Below are 22578 nucleotides of genomic sequence, written 5' to 3'. Positions count from 1 at the left end.
TCATGTTAATGAAGCTCTGAATTATTTTGTGGAATCTTAAAAATGAGGACTGTTTGTTTACACAGAAGGAAAAACCTATGCAATTTATTGATAATTTTTAATTTAAAACTTTCAAATTGTATTCAGCCATGGAGAAATTCTACTAGAGAGCTGATAGATGAAATCATAGCATCGTTATTTGAGTTTTGGTGTGATAGACTTCACATGTATTAACACCTTTAATTATCGAAACACGCTTGTGAAGTAGATGTTATCACATATGAGGCATGAGAAGCTCAGAGAGGGTAGGGAACCTTCCCACAATCACACACAGCTTCTAAATAGCTGATCTGGATTCAAACTTGCATTTCCCTGATTTGGAAACTCTTGCTCTTTGCATTGTTCAACATTGCTTGTGGTTGTGTAGCCTTTAGCAGATGTAAATCATACATAGTCCTATATCTTAGTGTGTAATGTCTATTGAAAAATTGAATAGGTGGGAAGCTTTTTATGTCACTAAGAATGACAACTTGTTATGAAAATACTGTCAGAATACCATCAAGTTAAGAGTATGTGTCCTTTCATTTAAAAATTGCTTTGTCCAAAGACAGTATTAATGTTCAGAATATAATTGTTTTAGAAAATTACTCATTTACTTTAAAAGTGGATGCCTCCCTTTGCTCAAGAAAGATTTTTCTAGAGTAGTAATTCTTAATATTTTTTGTCCCTCAGCCACACACCACACTTCCATGGCTGTTATGAAGTTCAGATATCTCTTGTTTGAGAACTGGTGGGCCAGGGTATGCATTTTGTGATTCTTTGTTTTGTGTGGATACCTTCAATGAAGGAAACATTTTAGAATTTAGGAAGAATTCTTGGTAGTAACAAAACAAGGTTTTTGAAAAACAATATTTTTCAGTAGCATTGAGCCCTATCATCATTTCCCCTATAAGCAGAAAAAAGTCTTTACTCTAGCAACCTGGAATAATAATGACTAGATTAGCACAATCATTGCATACAGGCCTTAAATGTACCATGGTCAGCTCACAAGCACGCATCTATAGACAACCGGCCTAATACAGCATCTTGGCAGATTGATTGCTTTAGAAGGTTTTCAGAGTGTATTGGTATAAATGCCAGACTGTGAAGGAATGATTGAACCACATGGGGTTGAATTTATCAGTAGCAACAGTCCATTCTTCCAAACAGAACACGTGCCAAGCAGCAGCTTGTAATCACAAACATCATCTGCTGCATATTGAAGAGGAAAACAGCATGGGTGTGCTCAGGATCTTAGTGGTGGTTTATAATTAATCACAACATTGTTTAGCAACTTGCAGTGTATTTAGATTGCTTCATTCTTGAGTTCTCAATAACCGTTATTTGCTCTGATGTTTCTCTCTCCCTCCTTCCTTTCCTCCTTCTTTTCTTCCTCATATTCATTAAACAAATATTTATTGAATTTCTTCTATTTGAATGACTCTGTGCTAAGTACAATGGAAGCAAAATGATAAAGCAGAGATAAAACCTGAGCCATTCACCCCACATAATCCAGTATGGAGGTCATAATCCAGTATGGGAGAGACATCAGCTGCAGAACCTGCAAAACAGATAGGCGGCAATGAGAGAATAAGAGAGCTATAAAACTGACACTATGATTCAGATGACAGAATATCTTCTTTTGGGAGCAAGAGTGACCTCATAGAACAGGAACATTATAAGAGACAGAGGTGTAAAAATAGGAGGCTTCTTTGAGTAAAACAGGTTACTCAAAGATTGTTGAAGCATTGCATATTAGAGGAGAAATAGTGTGATAAATCTTGGAAGGTAGGCTGGGGCGGGAGTGTGCCCTTCATGAAATAGGCCCTGATGGGTCTCTTATTGAAGATTTTGAGCAGGTCAGTGAGGTAAGTGGTCAATGATAGGCCTTAGTAGACAGGGTGGCAGCAATATGGAGATGGTTGACTGATCTGGTAGCGACTAGAGATGTGGAGACCATGTACAAGGCTTTATTATTGAAAACATAATGTATTAGGGTTCTCCAAAGAAGCAGAACCGATAGGAGATATATATATATGAGAGAGAGAAGGAGATTGATTTATTGTGAGGAATGGGCTCACATGATTATGGAGGCTGCGAAGATGGCATAATCTGCTCTCTGCAAGCTGGAGATCCAGGACAGCTGATGATGTAAATCCCAGTCTGAGGACAGCAGAACAACAATCTCCCAGCTCAGAGAGGCAGGCTGGGAGAACGAACTCTCTCTTCCTCTTTTTTTCTATTTAGGGCCTCAATGGATCGGATGCTGCCCACCAACATTAGGGAGGGCGGGCTGCTTTACTCCGTTTACCAATTCAAATGTTAATCTTATCCAGAAATACACTCACAAACATGCCCAGAATAATGTTTAACCCAGTATCTGGGTACCCTGTGACCCAGTCAAGTTGACGTACAAAATTAATCATTGCAAATAGTGTATGCCAGGAAGTTTATTATTTCTAATCCTCATAATGGCAAGTACTCCTACTATATCTGCTTACCTGAAGAAGAGATAGAGGCTTAGAGAGGTTGAATAACATGCTTAAAACCTCACAGCTGCTAAGCAGCAGAGCTGTAATTTCGACACTGGTCTGCATAAGTGCTGTCCACTGCCATACACCCTCACCTAGGAGATGGAGGAGAGGCCCCCCGGGGCAGAAGAGAGCTGCGGAGGCAGAGAGGGCACAGATGCAAAAACAAGATAAGTTTTTCTGACGTTTTGTGGAAAGAAATCAGGCACATATACATTAATTTTCATTAGAATTTGACCACTTACTGGATATGGAAATTAGGAAGAGAATGAAAAGCCAAATGCCATGTTTTTGATCCTGACTTAATGTGAAATTAGATAACATAGGGCAAAGAGCAAATCTGGGGTGAGAAATGACGACTTCTGTTTAGATGTACTTGAGCTAGCATGTCCTTTCTGGGTCTTTCTTAATCCTCAGTCTCATTTTATTTTACGTGTCCCACTGTCAGAGCCCTTAGGCTATTGTGGTGCAGCTTGTTTTGTTTCTGTGCGTGAATTCCTTCCTTACTGGCTATTATGAGCTCCTCCAGGCGGGGCCTTGTCCTCTTTCTGTACCTCGCACTTGGTAGGCTCACGGTAGCTGCTTCAGGTATGATACTTGGTCAGAGAGGCTAGAGAGAACAATGGAAGTCCAAGGAAGAGGAATGTTTGAAATGGATGTTGTGAGAATACAATTGGGAGACAACTGAATGAATGAATGAATGGCTCCTTCAGCGGCAGGAGGGCCTGACTCATAGACACACTGAATTTGTCGTGAAACCAGGGTGGCTGCTCTTCCTATTATTTGCACACAATGCTCAACTCCCTGGATGTAGGAATGGAGAAAGGAGTAGAGTGAAATGAGTGTTTTACAATAGATAACTCTGGGATTAAGGCTGAGGATAGTGGCAAGTGAGGCCATAAAAATAGTAGAGAAAAAGAAGAGGTTGAGGGATTGAAGTCATGATGAGCACAGAGTACGTTTATTCCTATAGCTTCAAAGTGCTTCACTTTTGTGTTTTATTAGTCATACTGTTCATAACTTGATTTTTTTGTGCTAAGAAAAATAAGCTTATTTAAGCTGATTTACATATAAAATTTCTTGACATTTATGGCATGAACAAGAAGTTAACTCAAGTCCTAGCACTACATGTTGGTTAGTTTATGACCTTGGGAAAGTTGTCTAATCCCTCTGTGCTTGCTTTCCTCAAAAATGCCACCTACTCTTTCTTCATAGGACTCTTATGATGATGAAAAATGATTCATAAGGCATGAAGAACTAATGAAATATTAGAAAATCCATTGAGATTTTGAACAGATGCCTAATACTCTTGGTGTTATGGACTGAATGTATCTCCCCAAAATTTGTGTATTGAAGCCCTAACCCCCAACGTGATGGTATGTGGAGGTGGGAACTTTGGGAGGTAATTAGGTTAGATGAAGTCGTGAGAGTAGAACCCTCATGGTGGGATTAGTGCACTTATCAGAAGCAGTCAGAGAGATCTCTCTCTCTCCACACACACGTGCACCAAGGAAAGGCCATGTGAGCACACAGTGAGAAGGTGGTCGTCTACAACCAGGAGGAGAGCCCCACTGGGAACCAAATCTGCTAACACGTTGATCTTGGACTTCCACCCTCCAGAACTGTGAGAAACAAACATCTGTGGTTTAAGTCACCCAGTCTATGGTATTTTGTTATAGCAGCCCAAGCTGACTGAGATACTTGGTAATTGATGAAATAATTAAAATTAAACTATGACTGCCCAGAATATGTGCTGGTTAGTACTTAGATAACAGGATGTCAAGTTTTCTTGGCAAAGGGGATAGAAAAGAAAACCTTGAAACGTTCATTGTTCTTTTAGTGTCACTGTGGCCGGCTCGCCTCCTCTCTTCCTGAAGGCCTGTGGGGTGTAAGAATGGCCTCCTCAGACTGCCTTCAGGAAAGGAGCGTGGTGTTGGGCTCTTTCTGTGCTTGGTGATAGTCCAGTCATAGGGCCTCAAACTGGGGAGCAGACAGTAATATTTGAAGCTGAGCAGTGATTATCTTTCTCCCAATGAGGGCCCTGCTTTCTCCACAGAGGCATCTTTCCTTATGACAGAGAATTTAGTCTGTGAAGACGGTCAGCAGTGGGGAAGCCTCCTACAGTTGGCATCTTGTAATTCATTAGTCATAATGTGTTCTACTTTTTCTCCCTTAAGTTTTCTTTAGTACATGGTAAAATCCACAAATAAAACAGAAAGAAAAGAAAGAAGAAGAGCAAGGGAAACCTTGAGGAAATTCTAAGGGTCCTGCATCCCTGTCGGTTCTCTCTTGGTGATCTCCATCTCACGTCATCGGTCCAGTTTAAGCAAATGTTATTGTTGCTTCTAATTAGTAATCCCTCTGTGCCCATATCTAAGTGGAGGTCATGGTCTTTGAATATCTGAATTTTCTCCTGTCCGTTTCACCTTGCCAGATCTTGACATGTAGAGTCTCTTTATTTGTGAATTTTTTTTAGCAGTTCTATTGAAATATAATTTGCATACAGTAAATGGCACATATTTAAAGTTTCTAATTTGATAAGTTTTGACATATGTATATACTGTGAACCCCTAACCATAATCAAATGGTGAACACATCTATGCCCCTCAAAAACTGTCCTTTGTGCCCTTTGTATCTCTTCTTTTCACAGGCAGCCACTGATCTGCTTTCTGTCAAACCATTTAGACTTGGGAGAAAGATTTTAGCTACTAATTCAGTATTTTTAAAAGCGCACAGGCTGTTTCTTGAGTTAGCTTTGATTTTATCTTTTAGGAAATTTGCCTCTTACATCTAAGATGTTGAATTTAATGCCATAAAGTTGTTCATAATACTCCTTTATTCTTTTTTTAAATATTGGTAGACTCTGTTTTGATTTCATGTCTCTTATTCACGGTGTTGATAATTTGTGTCTTCTCTCTTTTTTTCTGATCAATCTGTGTATTAGTTTTCTATGGCTGCTCTAGGCGACAGTGTGTTCCTTGCTTTTTCCAGCTTCTAGTGGCAGACAGCATTCCTTGGTTTCTGGCTGCATCATTTCCGTCCCTGCATTTATGGCCTCATTGCCTCTCCCGTTCTGTCCTGAATCTCCCTTTGCCTCCCTATTATAAGGATACATGTGATTGCATTTAAGGCCACCCGGAATAATCCAGGATAGCCTTTCCATCTCAAAATCTATAACTTAATCACATCTGCAAAGTCCTTTTATGATATCTAAGGTAATATTAACAAATGCCAGACATTAGGACGTGCATATCTTTTGAGGGGCCATTATTCAGCCTACCCCAGTCTGGCTTTCAGTTTATCAGTTTTTTTTATGTTTTCAAAGAACCAGGTTTTGGTTTCATTGATTTTTTTCCCTTCAGCTGTCTCCTTATCTATTTCATGGATTTCCATTCTGATCTTTATTATTCTTTTTATCTTGTGCTTATTTTGGGTTTCATTTGTCCCTCTTTTCTAGGGACAAATGAAAGGGTGGAAGCCAAGGTCATTGCTATAAATTTTCCTCTGTTCTACTTTAGCTCCATTCCATAAATTTTCATACGCAGCATTTTCATTTTCTTTCAGTTCAAAATACTTTCTAATTTCCCATTGTTTCTTTGATCCATGGAAATGTGTTATTTAGTTTCCAATTTTGGGGGGAATTTTGCAGTTATCTTTCAGTTACTGATTTCTATATTAATTTCATTATGGTCAGAGAACATTCTTTGTATGACACAACTTTTAAATTAATTGAGACTGATTTTAGAGCTCAGAATATAATCTATCTTGGTAAATGTTCCAAGACATTTATCAGGCATTTACTCTTGGAAAGAATGTTTATTCTGCTCTTGGTCAGTGGAGTGTTGTTTAAATGTCAGGTCAAGTTTGTTGATAGTGCTGTTGAGGTCTTCTATATCTTTGCTGATTTTCAGCCTACTTATCCTATCAGTTATTGAGAAAGGAGTGACGAAATATCTGAATATAATTGTGGGTTTTTCTGTTTCCCCTTGCAGTTGTATTGGATTTTGTTTCATATATTTTGAAGTTCTTATTAGATGCATAGACATTTAGGATTGTTATGTCCTCTTGAAGAATTATTCTTTTTGTTGTTACAGTTTGTGTTTTCCTGCTTTTTTGCATGTCCGTTAATTTTTTATTGTATGCCAGACATTATAAATTTTATCTTACTATTGAACTTTGTTCTGGGGTGCTATTCATTTGGATTCAGTTCATTGGATGAATTCATTCATTGGATGAATATTCATTGGATGCAGTTGGGTCTTGTTTTTAAGCCATTTTAGATGGTAGCCAAGCTGTTTTAATCTAGAACTAATTTATAGCATTACTTAGGTAAAACTCTTCTGAATGCTCTTCCTTATGCTCTATGTTTGGTAGGTTGGTAGGAACAGGTCCTGTTCCCAGACCTATGTAAGTTCCTGGGACTGATTTCTTTAATCCTGTCCTGGACACTTTCCCCTGCCTCACGTGTATCCACTCAACTGAATACTCAAGGGGGAATGCACATCTCCAGTGTCCTCCCTCTCTGACTCTCTCTCCTCTCTAGCACTCTGCCCTGTGACTCTAGCCACTTTGGCATCCCTGGATTCTGAGCTGCATCCTTTTGATTCAAGAAGACCACCTGGATCTGCCTGGTTTCCCTTCCCTGTGCTCCAACTTGGAAACTTCTTCAAGATGTTAAGCTGGGACAGTTGTAGAGTTCACCTCATTTGTATCCTGAATCTCAGGGGTCACTATCCTTCACTGCATGTTATCTGTTATCATGAGAACTATTGCTTTACACATCTTTGCGTGGCTTTTTAGTTATTTCATGTCGGAGGTAAATTTGATAACTATTACTCCATTTTTGCTGGAAGTAGAAATCAAGAGCTGGGATTTTATACAAAGTGCATTCTAGTGCATTTTTAATCATACCTGGAGAAACTTCTATAGGCCCGACATACAGACAGCCTGTTCTCAGCAATGGCTGCGCTTGTGGGACTGCCCTTTTCCTCTCTGCCACCAGAGTCCCTGCCACACCTGGACAACCATTGTAAAAGTTACAGAGTATGAAGTGTTTGAATGAAGGAAAACATGAACCCGTTTGGGCTTCCTGCATCTATTGTTTTATTTATTATGTGTTACATTTTAAATCCTGTATTTCCAGTCTACCCTTGTTGTTTAGAGGTTTTACTTTTTCTTGTGTGGGAATTTCAACGACACACGTGTTCTTTTGAAAGTTGTATGAAATATTTATGTACACAAAATGTTTTTAATTACAGAAATCAAAAGAAATGTAATAAGTAGAGCGTGACATTTTAAATTTTCACTTACGAACATTCAACCAGTTAATGTGTTTGATTCTTATCTTCTGCCTCATGGCTTCTGTGGTATAAAGATTAATGATGGTTTGCATTTGTTAAGTCAGTTTTACTCCTAATAAAGCTAGGTTTATGATTTTAATGAAAGGAAATTCTTTAATTTTGTTTAGGCATAATCAGACGTGCAACTGCTGTGACTGTAATTTATCTGTAAAAAAAAAAAATCCAGTCTCATAAAGGAACTATCATTGTTTATTTTTGACAGGAAATCCAAACCAAGAGAAAGTCCAAAACCCAAATTTTTAAGAACTAGGGAATAAATATATGGTATTTATGTAATAGTTTATCTCTTGATAGTTTGGCAGGTCAAACTTTGACCTTGATTTGTCATAATTTTCTCTTTGTTTTCCTGCCCTCCAAAATCAGTATCACCTAGTCTGTGCATCAAATCATGGTGCAGTTTAATAGTGAAAGTAGATGCAGCTGTTCAAAGGTTAAAATAGATTTCTTGCAGAAGGCCACTTTCTCATCTGTGGTGGTTACTACAAGCTGAAAGAGCGCTTGTATTTGCTTTGTTGTCATTATTGTTTTTTAAAGCTTCCGTGGTACACAAGGTAAATGATAATCTTTTTTTTTTTTTTTTTTTAAAGATTGGCACCTGAGCTAACAACTGTTGCCAATCTTTTTTTTTTCTGCTTTTTCTTCCCAAATCTCCCCAGTACACAGGTGTATATTTCAGTTGTGGGCCCTTCTAGTTGTGTCATGTGGGATGCTGCCTCAACGTGGCCTGATGAGCGGTACCATGTCCGCACCCAGGATCCAAACTAGCAAAACCCTGGGCCACCGAAGCGGAGTGCATGAACTTAACCACTCGGCCACAGGGCTGGCCTCCTGATAATCTTTTTTATTTGAATTTTTTGATTTATGGAAGTAGTAGATGTTTATATGATGCTGTGTATGTTCCTTATTTTGTGGTTCATTTGTAGATATCTAAATTTGTACATGAGCCTGGCATATTCAGACAGTTGATCCAGATATATTTCAAAATTGTCACAGTAAAGTTCTCAAAATCTACCTATTTCACACATCCTTTCTGATACACTAGGTTTTAATACTGCTTTACTTGAATCTAAAGCAATTTGACATTTATAATACTCTCAGCCTGCTTTCTAAGTGGGTTGTCACTGCAGTGAGCTTTGAATGGCCATCAATGCTTCTCTGTCTCTTCCTGTCTTACTATTTAGGTACAAAACCATTTGCAGTAAATCATGTCTTTGTGCAATTATAATCACCCATGTAGAAATGAATATTTTCACCCCTATAATGTTCGGTTCTAATTAATGCCCTGGCTTGAAATCCCATATTAACTTTAATTGCTGAGACAACAGCATATTCTATTCCACTTCTGTGAACTGGAATATTAAATTTCCAAAAGATTTCTGAAATGGAATTTCCCTGGATTTTACTTTACTTGACTTGGCTTAGGGCTCATTAATGAAACTTGGCCTCCAGGAAAAATGCCTCTTCTTAAGCAATTAATATTCCAGTGATCCCAAGTTATCTCTTCTGACAGCAGGAATACGATAGGTCCTAGGAGTCAACTCTGGCCCCATAAGGACACTCTGTAGAATGCCTCCTAAGGCTAAGGTGAAGGTGTCATTGAAGTACTTCTGAGGACAGAAGGGGCGCTTTCAGTAATTACGCCCAGACAACAGCCATTAGTAAAGTTAGTCATCTTACTTAAGGCCTCAGAAGTTCAAATCTATAGCTGTCCAGAATTGATCTAGAGTTCTGATATAGAAACAAACGAATCTGCACCATTTTGAAAGCCCATTTATGTTTTGAAATGACCATTGAATACTACTTAGGAAACTTTTCAAAATCCAGAAATACTAGAAATAGTACTCGATATATGTGTATATATACACACACACGTATATATATACCTATATAAAAAGACATTAAGTTTTTTTTCTTTTAGTAACTGTTTGGTAACTTTTATTAATAATATCCATTGTAGCCATAGCCAAGTCTGGTGTAATGCCCAAATCCTTAACTTTAGTTGAATAGATTGGGATGAATTTTGTTAGTTTATTCAGATAAACTGGAATGAATTCTGTTCCTTCTTTGTTTTTTAATGAATACCATTCTTTTCGTTGATTAAAGCAATTTTGCCAGTGACTTTGTAAGTTGTCCCACACTGAATGGATTTTAAATAATAATTAATTGCCAAGGAAGTGGAAGAACAAAGAGTGGTTCGTACAGCTTGTAGGGAGTTAAGGAAGAAAAATTTCTGACAGTTACTCTTATATTGGACTTCCTAGTATCCATAAATTGCTTTACCTTGAATTCTCTTGTTTCTTTTACAGTTTAAACTCAAATATGTACTATCTGTTTTAAAAAATATATTGTGCCCAGATTTCTGTAAAAGTAATATGTTCTATTTTAAAATGCCCAGTCATGTTGATTTCACGGAGATTTGGGGAAATTTATCCTTATGGGAATAATTACTATGGGAGCTAAAAATAATAGATGTGTCCTTCTTTTTCTTTCTTTTTTAAAAAAGCTGGACCTGTGATCTGCAGAATGCTGAGTTACCCCCCAACTCGCCGAGCTTTAATTGTGGGTTGTGGCCTACAAATGTTCCAACAGCTCTCAGGCATTAACACCATCATGTATGTATTTCTTTCTGGCTTTTTACTGAAAAGATTGTGAAGGAATTATTTTACATGGGAAAAAGAATAGGACTCTTGGTGCTTTGTTATTAAATGTGTAGGATTCTCCTTTTGGAAGTTACTTGACTTTACAATTTTTTTTAATCCTATCAGTTCGTAACAAGGAGGTGATTTATTTTGTTTGTTGTAATTGTTGGCTTTATTTGATTTCATACAATTTCTCTTTTAAGCCATCCATTACTTCCTTATATTTTGAGCTAATGAATGTTATCATTTTCATAAGTCATTTCTTGATGCTGGTTAGAAAGTAAACCAAAAGGAAGTCACCTGGCAGCCAGCCTGGTGGCACAATGGTTAAGTTTGCACACTCCACTTTGGCGGCCCAGGGTTCACCAGTTCAGATCCTGGTTGCAGACCTGCACACCACTCATCAAGCCATGCTGTGGTGGCGTCCCATGTAACAAAATAGAGGGAGATTGCCACAGATGTTAGTTCAGCAACAATCTTCCTCACCAGAAAAAAAGAGAATCACCTGGCATTGTCAGAGATTAATGGGCACACAGATAACTAGCTCATTTCCTTGTGGGTCGATCAGTTATGATGTAGTGTGATAACATTAATAGAAGTATGTTTATACAACCAGAGTACAGTGGACTAGAGATGTAGTGTGAGCAGAGAAGTGGGGAAGACACAAAAGTTCCCTGTTTTTTAGTTTGCAGAGTAATCCCCAAAGTTGTATGTGTGTTGGGAGTGGAGTAGGGTGAACAGTAGGGTTCTACTGTGTTTCGTTCATTCAATATTAAACGCATTTTTTGTGGGCTATTTTGTACTAGATACACAGCAATGAATAAGGTAGACATGATCCTTGGCCTCACAGAGTATACAGGCTGGGGGAGGAAACACACGTTGAATAAACTCACAGTTTAATATAGAATTTCAATTGTGATAGGGCTGTACAGGACTGTTCCAATCCTCCACAGAGTAGACTGTTACAATCCTAGGTAAAAGAATGTGAGTTAGAGAAAAGTTTTGAGTTTCTCTGAGAAACTGGTTGTTGGGTGAAAAGCTATTAAGTCTTAGAAGCATTTTCCTCTACCTGTGGTTATAATTATTCTTTAGAAAAATACAAACTGTGTAAAATTAAATTTTACCTGGTAGACCATTTGTATTTGGGACTCTTGATATGTTCCTTTAAAATTACTTGGGATACAATGAATTATCTAGTGATAATTTGAGAAGAGTGAATTGGTTAAAATAGTGATTAAAAATAATGATGAGGGCCCAATGACCCATTAGATTAAATCAAGATTTGTTTTTTTTTTTTTCTTCTCCCCAAAGCCCACCCAGTATATAGTTGTATATTCTAGTTGTGAGTGCCTCTGGTTGTGCTATGTGGGACGCCACCTCAGCATGGCCTGATGAGCGGTGTGCTATGTCCGCGCCCAGGATATGAACTGGCGAAACCCTGGGCCTCTGAAGTAGAGCATGCGAACTTAGCCACTCGGCCACGGGGCTGGCCCTTAAATCAAGATTTGTTAAGAATCTCTACTTTAAATCCATCCATACCCTTTATGAAGTTGACTTTAGTCATAATCCTTGTTAGATTACAACTTCCTGGAGTACATTTTCAATGTTTGGTTCTCTCCTCCTTCCCTCTAACATTTACGTTCATTTGTCCTCACCTTTATCACGTCTCTTAGGGCCATCTGTTGGCATAGTGCCCAGCATGTTTGTTTGTTCGTTTTCTGGATGTGGCACATCATGACTGTTCTGAGATGCGTCCACTGTCCTCAGTGTGGTGATGGTATGGAAATGTAACCAGGCTAGTACCAAGCTTTCAAATAATGCAGTGCAGGAATAGCCTTATGTGAATATCTAGTTTATCAACCTAATTTAAAATGTGTTGTGTTTCTGAAAATCTTTTTTGGTGGTTCTGACCTTTTCTAGGCATTTAAATTTGACAAGTTTAAAAACATAGAAAATGAATTTTTGTTGTACTTTTTTGTGTCCCTATAAAACAGGGATCACGGACAGAGCAAACACTAATTGATGGATAGTGGTTGAGGCCAGTGTGTTCCTAGTTGAAAGGAGTATCATAGTCCATTTGTGATATCTAGTGTAAAATGTGCTGATTAAGGTTTTCAAATTTTAATAAAGCGTTCATCTCTTCAAATCCTGTCTTTCCACAGTGAGATCAGGTGATGTGAGTATAAAGAGCCTGAGATTCCTTAAGCTTTATGAGTAGTCATTAATGTGCTTTTCCTGTCACAGACTGTACATGATATAGGTAATGTCATACAGCTTTTGTGTGCAGTTGAGTATTAATCCTAGAAAGTAGTAAGAATAAGGTAAATGATGGTTAAATTTAGGTTGTGTCTACATGATGCAAAACAGCTAGTCAATTCCCTGAAGAAATTAATATGACATTAATGTCTGGAGGTTAGAGGTTTAGGTGTTTAAATGATATGATACCTATGCTAAGTAGCTGTTGATTATTCATAGTTTGCAATTTCAGACATTTATAATTTAAGCCCATAAAACTTAGTGTAAATCAATTTCATTGTAATAGATTGCACTACTGTCATTATCTGGGTGGAAAATGGCTAATCTGGGGTTCTCATATAATGTGTTTTCTTCTACTCCCTCTAGTCTGTATTTGTGTGTGTGTGCATGTGTATGTATCTTTTTCCATTATTCTTAAGATTCACTAAATACTATCATAAATTTTGTTTCTTATAGTTTAAAGTAATCTCTTAATTGGTGCCTAGTAGTTTATTTTCTGTTGTTTTTAGTAGAAAATATTGATTCTATATTTTTTATTTTAAAACATGTTATTTTGTTAATTTAGAGTTCTGTTTTTGTGGATATTTCATGATGTATATTTCATTACTCTTCCTCTTTGTTTCCAGCTTCTTCCCTTTGAAATGGGAAATAAAATAGGTAGTGCTCTGCTATATCCACAACCCAAACCTAATATCTGTAGAAGTTGAAATGTTTTTATAAAATCCATCTTTCACCCCAAAGTGTGTGTGAACCTGAAATATGAGGTATTTTGAATTCTATTTCTTACTAAGAAAAGTTCATAGAAAGGTCATATGGAAAAATATTGAAAGATAAATTGTCCTTAAAATCGTGTTACATAATCTTACCATGTTTAGTTTTCTCTCTTCTTCCTCATAGCATCTTTATTTCTATCTCCTTGACCTATTTAATATCCCATCTCAGTCAAGGAAATAGATTTTCTTCTTGGAATATTTGATTTTCTCATCCTCTACCATCAAAAAAAAAATATATATATATATATAGTGTATGTATATATCTAAGTATCTTTCAGTGTATGATAACTCATGTTTATATCCTAACTCATACCTTATCATCCTCTATCCTATCGAACAGAGGACTTCTAACTTCTTACAACCATTACGTACTTCAAACGTGACATTTAACTTTTAGAAGAGATGATTTTCTAATATAGTTCTAATCACTGAATAATTTTAAACACACAGCTGAATAGATTATTCTCTATTCACAAGAGAGAAAGAACAGACCAAATGGAGTACTAGCTTTCCTGATAGAAAAGTGTTGATATTATTGTACTGTATCTCAGAGACCAATAAAACATTTCCACATGTGTCAAAATAAAGGGGAGAGGAGTGATAGATGAAGATAATGATAATTAACATGAAGAAAACTCTCTTAAATTCCCATGGTGATCTATTCTAAACCTAGTTATAATGTCAATAATTTTCTATTTTCTATCTAAGGAATTTTATCTGATAGCTATTAACAAATGGACCCTTTCCACATTATTATTATTACAACCAAAATGTGTGTGTGAATAATTAGGTAGGTAGATAGGGAGAAAAAGAAAGAGAAAGAAAATACCAGGGTTTGATAAACTATATTGTGATATATTCTGATAAACATATAATCAATCCACTTTGGACGGGTGGATGGTATCAGATTTTTATCTGGGAGGACCAAGTGGTTACGTGGCTCATTTTAAGGTTACACAGAAAATCAATAGTAAAGAGAAGAAGGGAATCCAGAATTTTAAGCTTTTGAGTCGGCTTCAGGTAAAAAGGATTGTAGGGGAATAAACTTCTTTTGGACACTCTGTTCTAGTCCTATGCTTTGAAGCTACTCTTCTTTTAGATTAATACTCCCAGATTCATCTCTTATTACTCTTCCCTTTTCTATTAAAAGCATGGGTGGGAAATGGGCAATTAAATTGGATAGGCAGATTATTCTTACTTCTGTAACTGCTTTACACATATCCCCGGGAGATTACTTCTTCCATTGTATTTACATAATAAAGACCTTTGAAAAACGTGCCCGGGTAATAATAATGTTAATAGCTATCATTTATTGAGCATTAAATACCAGGTGCTACTCTACCATGTATTAAGTCAATACATATTAACGGAAAATAAAAAAATAGGATAGAACTGTTAGCCCCTCTAATGGTGTAATTATTTGTTGTTGCCATGATAATAACGGAGATTTTTACTGTTTTACATATATAACACTATAAAATATTTTAACACACATGATCTCTCCTGATCGTCATAAAAATCCTGTCAAGTAGGCAGGGCAGTCCTTCTTTTAATTCTCCAGCTAGGCAGTCTCGTGCTTAATGAGTTATGTGACTTGTCACTGTCACACACAGAACTAATCAGTTTTAGAGCTGAGGGTGGAACCCTGATTTTCTGACTCCAGATCACCTGGGCTACCCTCTAGTTGCAGATCGCCCAAAATGCCCAGAGCTGACTATTTAAAGCTTGTTTTGGAGTAATGTAAGGTAAAAAGTCAAAGTTAGTGGAATACAGTACCATCCAAGGATAAAAATCTAAAATGACTGTATGCTCATGAAATTGCATCCATCTCAAGAATCGTAAAACTCATCAAATTCTTTAATCTGCTGGTACCCAGTTAAGTCCTGATCTAGAGCTCCTGGCAAGCCAGTTTGATGGTTGGATGAGTCATTTATATTTGTTAATCATATTTAATTAATTTAATTTCCTAAGTGCGATATGTCTGAATCTGTTCCATTCTCGTATTTTATCCTCAACAAGCTCTCCTAGTATAAAAAATTACCATGCAATCAGGAAGCATGGCACAACAAGCAGGCATGGCCAGATGGTGCTAAATGTAGAGAAAAATAAATGTGACAGAAAATAAGAAGAAAAGAATAAGGATTCATGTGCTCTCATGTTGTAAATCTGAACCAGAGGGGAGGTTTTGCTGTCTGAAATCTTCAGCAGGCAGGGTGAATGGACCAAAGCACCAGCTCAGTCATGTGAGTCTTTCTCCTCTCTCTGCCTCCTCAGTAAGGCTCTGAACATAATCCAAAAAGCTATTGAAAGATAATATGTTTATCTCATTGGAGTGTTTCAAGATGAGTGTATTTTAGTCATTTGTGTTCATTGGATGAAAGTCACTGAATTGATGAGAAAATGTTTAGGTCCATGGTTCACTCTTTTAAAGAGGAGTTTAATGTTCTTCGAAGAATATTGACCCAGGAATCAGGAGAATTAGTTTCAAGGTCTGTCTCCACCGTGGGACTTTGAGCATGCCAGTTAATTGCCTTCATTCTAATTACCTGTAAAGTGAAGTAGATGGACTTTAATGTTCATTTGCATGAGGAAAAATGGAGTTTCAAATAGATGTGGAAGCTAAAACATTGTGTTTGAAATACTTTAAACCTTTCTTGGACAAAAAGCTATCAGAGTCTAGGAGATCATTCTAGTCTAAAAAGAAAAATCTATTTTGTTCACATAAATTTTGAAAGATTTATTAAATGCTTACCACATGCTGAGCATTATCCTAAATGCCGATCATTATCCTAGATGCTTAGCTTCTTATATGTTAAGACTACATATTTATTTACCAACAGTATCTTTGAAGAAGGATGATCTTGGTTAAGGTTCTTTGTGCCTCTCTATCCCAAGATTGTGTAGCAGACCTATAATCTGACATGAAAGAACTTTCCTTGGCTTCTGTAATGTTGTAAGGGTACACTCAAGCCTAGTGAACTTCACTGGCCTCTCAAATCCTGTAGATATAGAATACAAGGGAAAGGATGCATCTTCTACCTCTGGAGTCTAAAGCCATTTTTGGTGCAGAGAGATCACTATCCTAACATACAAAACACAGCATCATTCTCACCAGGTGAGGCTCTGAACAGAATGACTTCGAAGTGGAACCGTCAGGGTGCTCCTCATTACTTTCCATTTCCCTGTGTATATTTTGGACACCTGTCTTTGTTTGGGTTCCCCAGAACAGATCCTAAGACAAAGACTTGGATGCAGATGATTTTGGGGGATGATACCAAGAAGCATGAGTAAGAAAATGGGGAAGTGTGGTAGGCGGGGAATGCAGTAAAGGTGGCACTGGTAAGCAGGTTATCTGAGTAAGCAATTAGCTCAATCCTGCTGAGGAATAGTGTAGAATGTGCTTCAGAACTGTTCCAGGGGTATTTATTCATGATCCCTAGTCCCTCAACATGAGGGTTGCCCCTGCAGGTGGTCAGCACAGTCCTTCTGGGCTTCCCTCGACAATCTTCTATGGTGCCAGAACTCTAAGGCAGGAGGTTTAACTAGGAAGTGTCAGATTCTGTGGTGAGTTTCTGTGACACCTGCAAGGGAATTCAGAGAGGGGCTGAGAGCATATGGGGCAGGGCATTAAGAGCATCTGTTTAAGGGGCTGGCCCCGTGGCCGAGTGGTTAAGTTCGCGCACTCCGCTGCAGGCGGCCCAGTGTTTCGTCGGTTCGAATCCTGGGCGCGGACATGGCACTGCTCATCAGACCACGCTGAGGCAGCGTCCCACATGCCACAACTAGAGGAACCCACAACGAAGAATACACAACTATGTACCGGGGGGCTTTGGGGAGAAAAAGGAAAAAATAAAATCTTTAAAAAAAAAAAAGAGCATCTGTTTAAAATCCTGCATCTTCAAATATGTGTAAAAATAAATTTACATGATATGGACATGAACTTTCTTAATACCTTTCATGGATATAGCAAATTCATTTTTAGTGAAAAAAAGTCACTAACCCTGTAGAAAGTAAGCAATAAAATTGAAGTTAAATAAGAAATGATGAGTGTATGTTTTCTTGAATATTATAGTCTGTTGTTTTCTTTGTATAATTTACAAATAATTTTGTCCTATCACAGGAATCTTAAAATTCTATCTCCTAAAGTGTTCATTTATTTATTCCTTCAACTAACATTTACTATATTGTTGATAAAACTTCAAATATTTGGAAACTTGGTGCCAGCCCAGTGACGTGGTATTGAAGTTCACAGGCTCCTCTTCAGCAGCCCAGGGTTCATGGGTTTGGATCCCAGGTGTGGATGTAGGCACCGCTCATTAAGCCATGCTGTGATGGCATCCCATATACAAAAAATAGGGGAAGATTGGCACAGATGTTAGCTCAGGACCAGTCTTCCTCACACACACACACAAAAAAGGAAACTATAATTCTTGTCTTTGAGAAGTCTGTATTCTATCTGAGCAGATAGGCACAATTACAGTATGGCATTATAAGAACCAAATTAATATGCTGTAGGAACACACAAAAATGTGGGACTAATTCTTCCTGGAACGTGAAGAGGGCACATATAAATGATTTTTTATTATATTTTTAAAAACTCCTTTCTATAGAGTTTTTGTCTGGGTGGAAACATGATACATCAAATATTAACACAACCTTTGGTGTTAGATCTGAATTTGAATCCAAACCCATCACACTTGCTGGCTGTGTAAGACCCAACAAGCTCCTTAACTTCTTAGAGCCTCGGTGATCTGGAAATCAGGAATAATACCTCCCGTAATTCTTATGGTGATTAAGTGACATGGCATATATGGTTCGGGCCCATGGGAAGAACTGAGTCCATGTTCATTAGCTTCCCTTTTGCTCACTGTGTATTGTAGTATAGAAATCCACAGGGCTTTGTGGAAAGCAAGGACATTCCACAGTTAACCCATCCTCTTTGTCCCACACCCATCACTCCAGGATTTGAGGCATCCTTTTTAGACACAAAATTGTTATAATACCTTCTTTCCTGCATCTATTTTCAAAATATAGAAAGGAATCTTAATAGTGTTTTTCTTTAAGTAACTTACAGATGTGGTAGGAGTGTTGTCCACTTCGGTATTAATTGATTTCTTTTCATCTTAAGTTTAAGCCAGGGAGAAAAGACCTCAATGACCTTTGAACGATAAGAGCTAATAATGCCTCCTTAGGAGATAAGGGATCTGCGGCTAAGTATTCTCTATGTAGCGTGACTTGTGGTTTACATCAAAAGATTGTCCAGTCCTTTTGGTGTGCTTTCTGAATCAGATATGAATTTAAGGTTCTGTGGTACTTAGTGGAAATTTATCTCCATGGTTTGTAAAGTATCATCAACGAAGATTTTGGGTTCCCTAGGACATCTTTGGTAACATGAAAACATGATTTCTTTGCCTACCCTTTCTCTGACTCAGGTGTTTTACTGAAAGATAAATAGAAATGCTGTTAATGAGTTGAAATAGCAGCATGAAATCCAGGATTGTGCACTGAAAATAGGCTTGCTGTGTTGATAACAGTAGAACCTTGCCCGCCAAATCATACGTGAATTTGAGAGTAAACAGTCCGATTAATTCTGGGTAGCCTTTTATAAAATTGTAGGAATGTTCACTTCTTAATTCATTCTTTAAACAAATAGGTGGAAGGCACTCTGCCAGGGGCTAGAGATACACAATATGACTTAGCCCATCTCCAGGGAACTTTGGTCTTTTCCCCTTATCTTTAAAGGATATGCTGTCACTTGTCTTGAAAAGTTGCTTTGAAGATGGAATGAGGCAGTAAAATGCCTGCCATGTAGGAGATACTCAGAGGATGTTGGGGAGTTTGGTTCTCTTCTTTCCACACTCACGTTTGTTGTCCTCTCAAAAAGTCTGTTACCCGGGCTCTCCTCACTTGGCCATGGTTCTTAAAAAATTTTCCCGTATTGGCTCATCACAGCATTTTGTCTTGAATCTCCTTCATGGCTTTTCTTACTCAATTTGCACCTTAACGTTGGTGCTCCCCAGACCTTGACTTAAATTCTGCTGGGAGATTTCATCTACTCCCCTGGTTTCAATAGCCATCTCCATGTTGGAGATGACCTAATCTACACTTCCCTATCAGAACTCCTCTGGGATGCACAGCCATATCCAAATCCTGGACATTTTTACTTGGATATCCTACTCTCATCAATTTCCACATGCTCCAAACTGAATCCCTATCATTTCCCACCAATTCTGCCCTCCTTTTATAATTCCCATCTCAGTGAGGGGTATGACCAGTAGGTGCCCAAGACTAGCTGGGGAGCCAACACGTCCAAATCTAGCCAGTTACAATTTCCTTCCATTTTACTTCCTTAACATCTCATATCCTCCTCCTTCTCTTCATTTTCATTATCTGTCTAAGTTCAGGCCCTGCTTTAGTCAGGGTTCATTGTATTTGCAAGTAACAGAATCCCGCTCAAACCTAGCTTAAGAAAATAAGGGAGTTTACAATAACGGCCCGGGGCTGAAGGCAGGAAGTGCAGCTGGGCTTGGCAAGGGGCTAAACTGGAAACTGGAGAGTCACTTCTCAGCCTCTGTGTCCACATGGTATTTAGTCCTTATTTGTCTCTGGCTGTGTGCATCCTCTTCCTTCTTTCTCTTTGAGATCTTCCTCTGGTTTTGTTCATGCGTGGTCACACTCTGACACCATAACCTTGGAAGTACTTCTAAGTTTAAGCATCCACAATGGATAGACTGGAATTGTCCCAATTCCTACTTCCTAAGAGGGGAAAATCAAAGTGGGCCTACCTTAGCCCAAGCCAGAGGCCAGAGGGCTGGGCAACACTGTAGGAGGAGATGCGCAGAGGATTTTTCTGCCTTAAATCTAACCTCCCTCAGTTTTTCCTTCTTATCTCTGCCTGTGAACTTTCTGAAACAAAATCAGATCATATCCTATCTTGACTTAAAATCATTTAATGGTTCCTACAGCTTTCAGAGGAGCTCAGAGTCTGGAGCCCTTCATGGCCTGACTTTTGTCCACCTCTGCACTGTCCCCTGTCCAGCCACTTCCCACATGCTCTGCCTCCTGCTGTACAGAACGTCCTGGAGTTCTGGCAATGATTGAAGCCATTCCAACCTCGGTTCCTTCCTACAGACCTTTCTCCTAGCTGAAATATCCAGCTTACCCTAAAAGACCGCCAAACTCAGGTCCCATGCCAGCTCCCTGCACCCGTGGGCTAATTTAGATGATCCTCCTTGGCCTCTGGTAGCATTCTGAGTAGAGTTATCTGTCATAACAGTTATTATGCTTTATTATAACTGCAGATTTATCTGTTTCTTTGAAAAGACCATGCAAATAATAAAATTGCCCCCCTTACAGTACTCCCCAAGGAGAGCCAGCTAGATTTTTGTTACTACTGACTGTTTTGGTTTGGTTTTCTTCACGTAGCAGGGTCATAGCATGGTGTTAGAATTGGATCTGTCTTGTTCTGACTGTAAGTGTCTTCCCTAACTAGTTTGCAGATATGACCTCAGGAAAACAAAAGCCACAGAATTCAAGATTTGAGGGCAGGATCTTTCAAAACCACTGCCAAATGAGTCCTGATCTTTAGAATTAGTGACAAGCTATAACGACATTTCTAGTGATTTATAACATTGAATAGATACTCTTTAAGTTTCGTTTAGGTTTCAACACTGAAGACCCCATGACAGAAATTCTGCAAGTCAGATCTCTTGGTTCCTTCTCAGGGCAACTGAATAGCTAAGTTAGTGACTTGTATTCAAGTTTGTGATTATGCTTCCTGTGGCTGATAGAATTGCAGGATTTGAAATGCTATTAAGCTGCTCAATGCAAGACAGATAGTCTAATGACATGTCATTCATGGCAAGGAGAAAAATGAACAGTGTCTCTTGCTGGGACATCTTCATTTATTTGGATAAGATTATTTTTTACTGGGCAGATTAAAATATACAGCACTAAATATAAGGTGCTCCTATTTCCATTTCTGTAAAAACACACACTACTTGAAAATGGAAAACATATAAAGTAGATTTAACTATGCGGTTTGAACTTTAGTTTCCTGCATAGAATTAACAGCCTCTTCCTAGATTCTTCTAATGGTCTTCTTCAACTTCCTTAAGGTTCTCTCCTCAGCCACTTATCATAAGTATATTTGAGAATTTAATCATGTATCTAGGACTATTTGAAAAGACTAAATTTAGCCCCTAGGCATGTTTTCTTTAGAAAGTGCAGAATGTTTGCACCTGTTAAATTTCACATTAAAGTCCAGATTTCAGGAGACTGCATTGCCTTTTAGAGCGTGTCCGCTTCAGTTCCCACATCCCTTGCTACTCCCTGTGGTCAGGCCCCATCACGGATGTTGAGATTGTGCCACCTGCCCTAAGGAATCAACATTCAATTAGTATTCTCCTTGGAACTTTCCCCATGTATGTCCTGTTCAGGGCTGGGTCAAGATGAGGGCAGACAATTAGATTGCTCTGATTTCAGGAATAGAAATAAAAGTCTAGTCATTACAACATTAGCTGTGGACCTTTGTAAAATGTTCAGTTACATTTTTCACCCCCAAGGCCTTCATTTCACATTTCTTAAAAAAGTTTTTTGAGGCTAAGTGGATGAGAGTCCCATTGGAAAACACCTTGCAATCACTTTTGTCTAAGAGGGAGTATGTTATAGCTGACTTTGAAATTAGATCTATCCAGTAATGTTAGAATTAAATGAGATAACATCTTTAAGGTACTCTAACGTGACTAACTCATAGCACTGTATTATTTATTATAGTACGATTTTATTTGGCATCAGACAGACCTGGAGTCAAATTTTATCACGTTTCCTGACTAGTCGTGCTACTTCGAGTAACTTTACATGGCCACTCTAAGTCTCAGCTTTCTTATTTGCAAAAGGGGTAGAACCTATCTTTCAGGGTGGTTGTGTTTTCCCTCGTTCTTCCCCATCTCAGTGGGTGGCACTATCATCTATCTAGTTTCTAAGGCCCCATATCCAGGAA

At 38.2% G+C, this 22578-nt stretch overlaps 1 protein-coding gene across 1 annotated transcript in view; it reads left to right on the top strand.

Moving 5' to 3' along the window:
• Positions 1-22578, top strand: part of SLC2A13 (solute carrier family 2 member 13) — a 332739-nt gene that overhangs the window by 133233 nt on the left and 176928 nt on the right. Inside the window, exon 4 of the mRNA XM_070270126.1 lies at positions 10413-10521. Coding sequence (XP_070126227.1) covers positions 10413-10521 — 109 coding nt within the window. The remainder of the gene's footprint in view (positions 1-10412; positions 10522-22578) is intronic.

Source organism: Equus caballus, chromosome 6, assembly GCF_041296265.1.
Source record: "Equus caballus isolate H_3958 breed thoroughbred chromosome 6, TB-T2T, whole genome shotgun sequence".
NCBI classification, from domain to species: Eukaryota; Metazoa; Chordata; class Mammalia; order Perissodactyla; family Equidae; genus Equus; species Equus caballus.
This window is presented reverse-complemented; position numbering and strand designations above follow the sequence as displayed.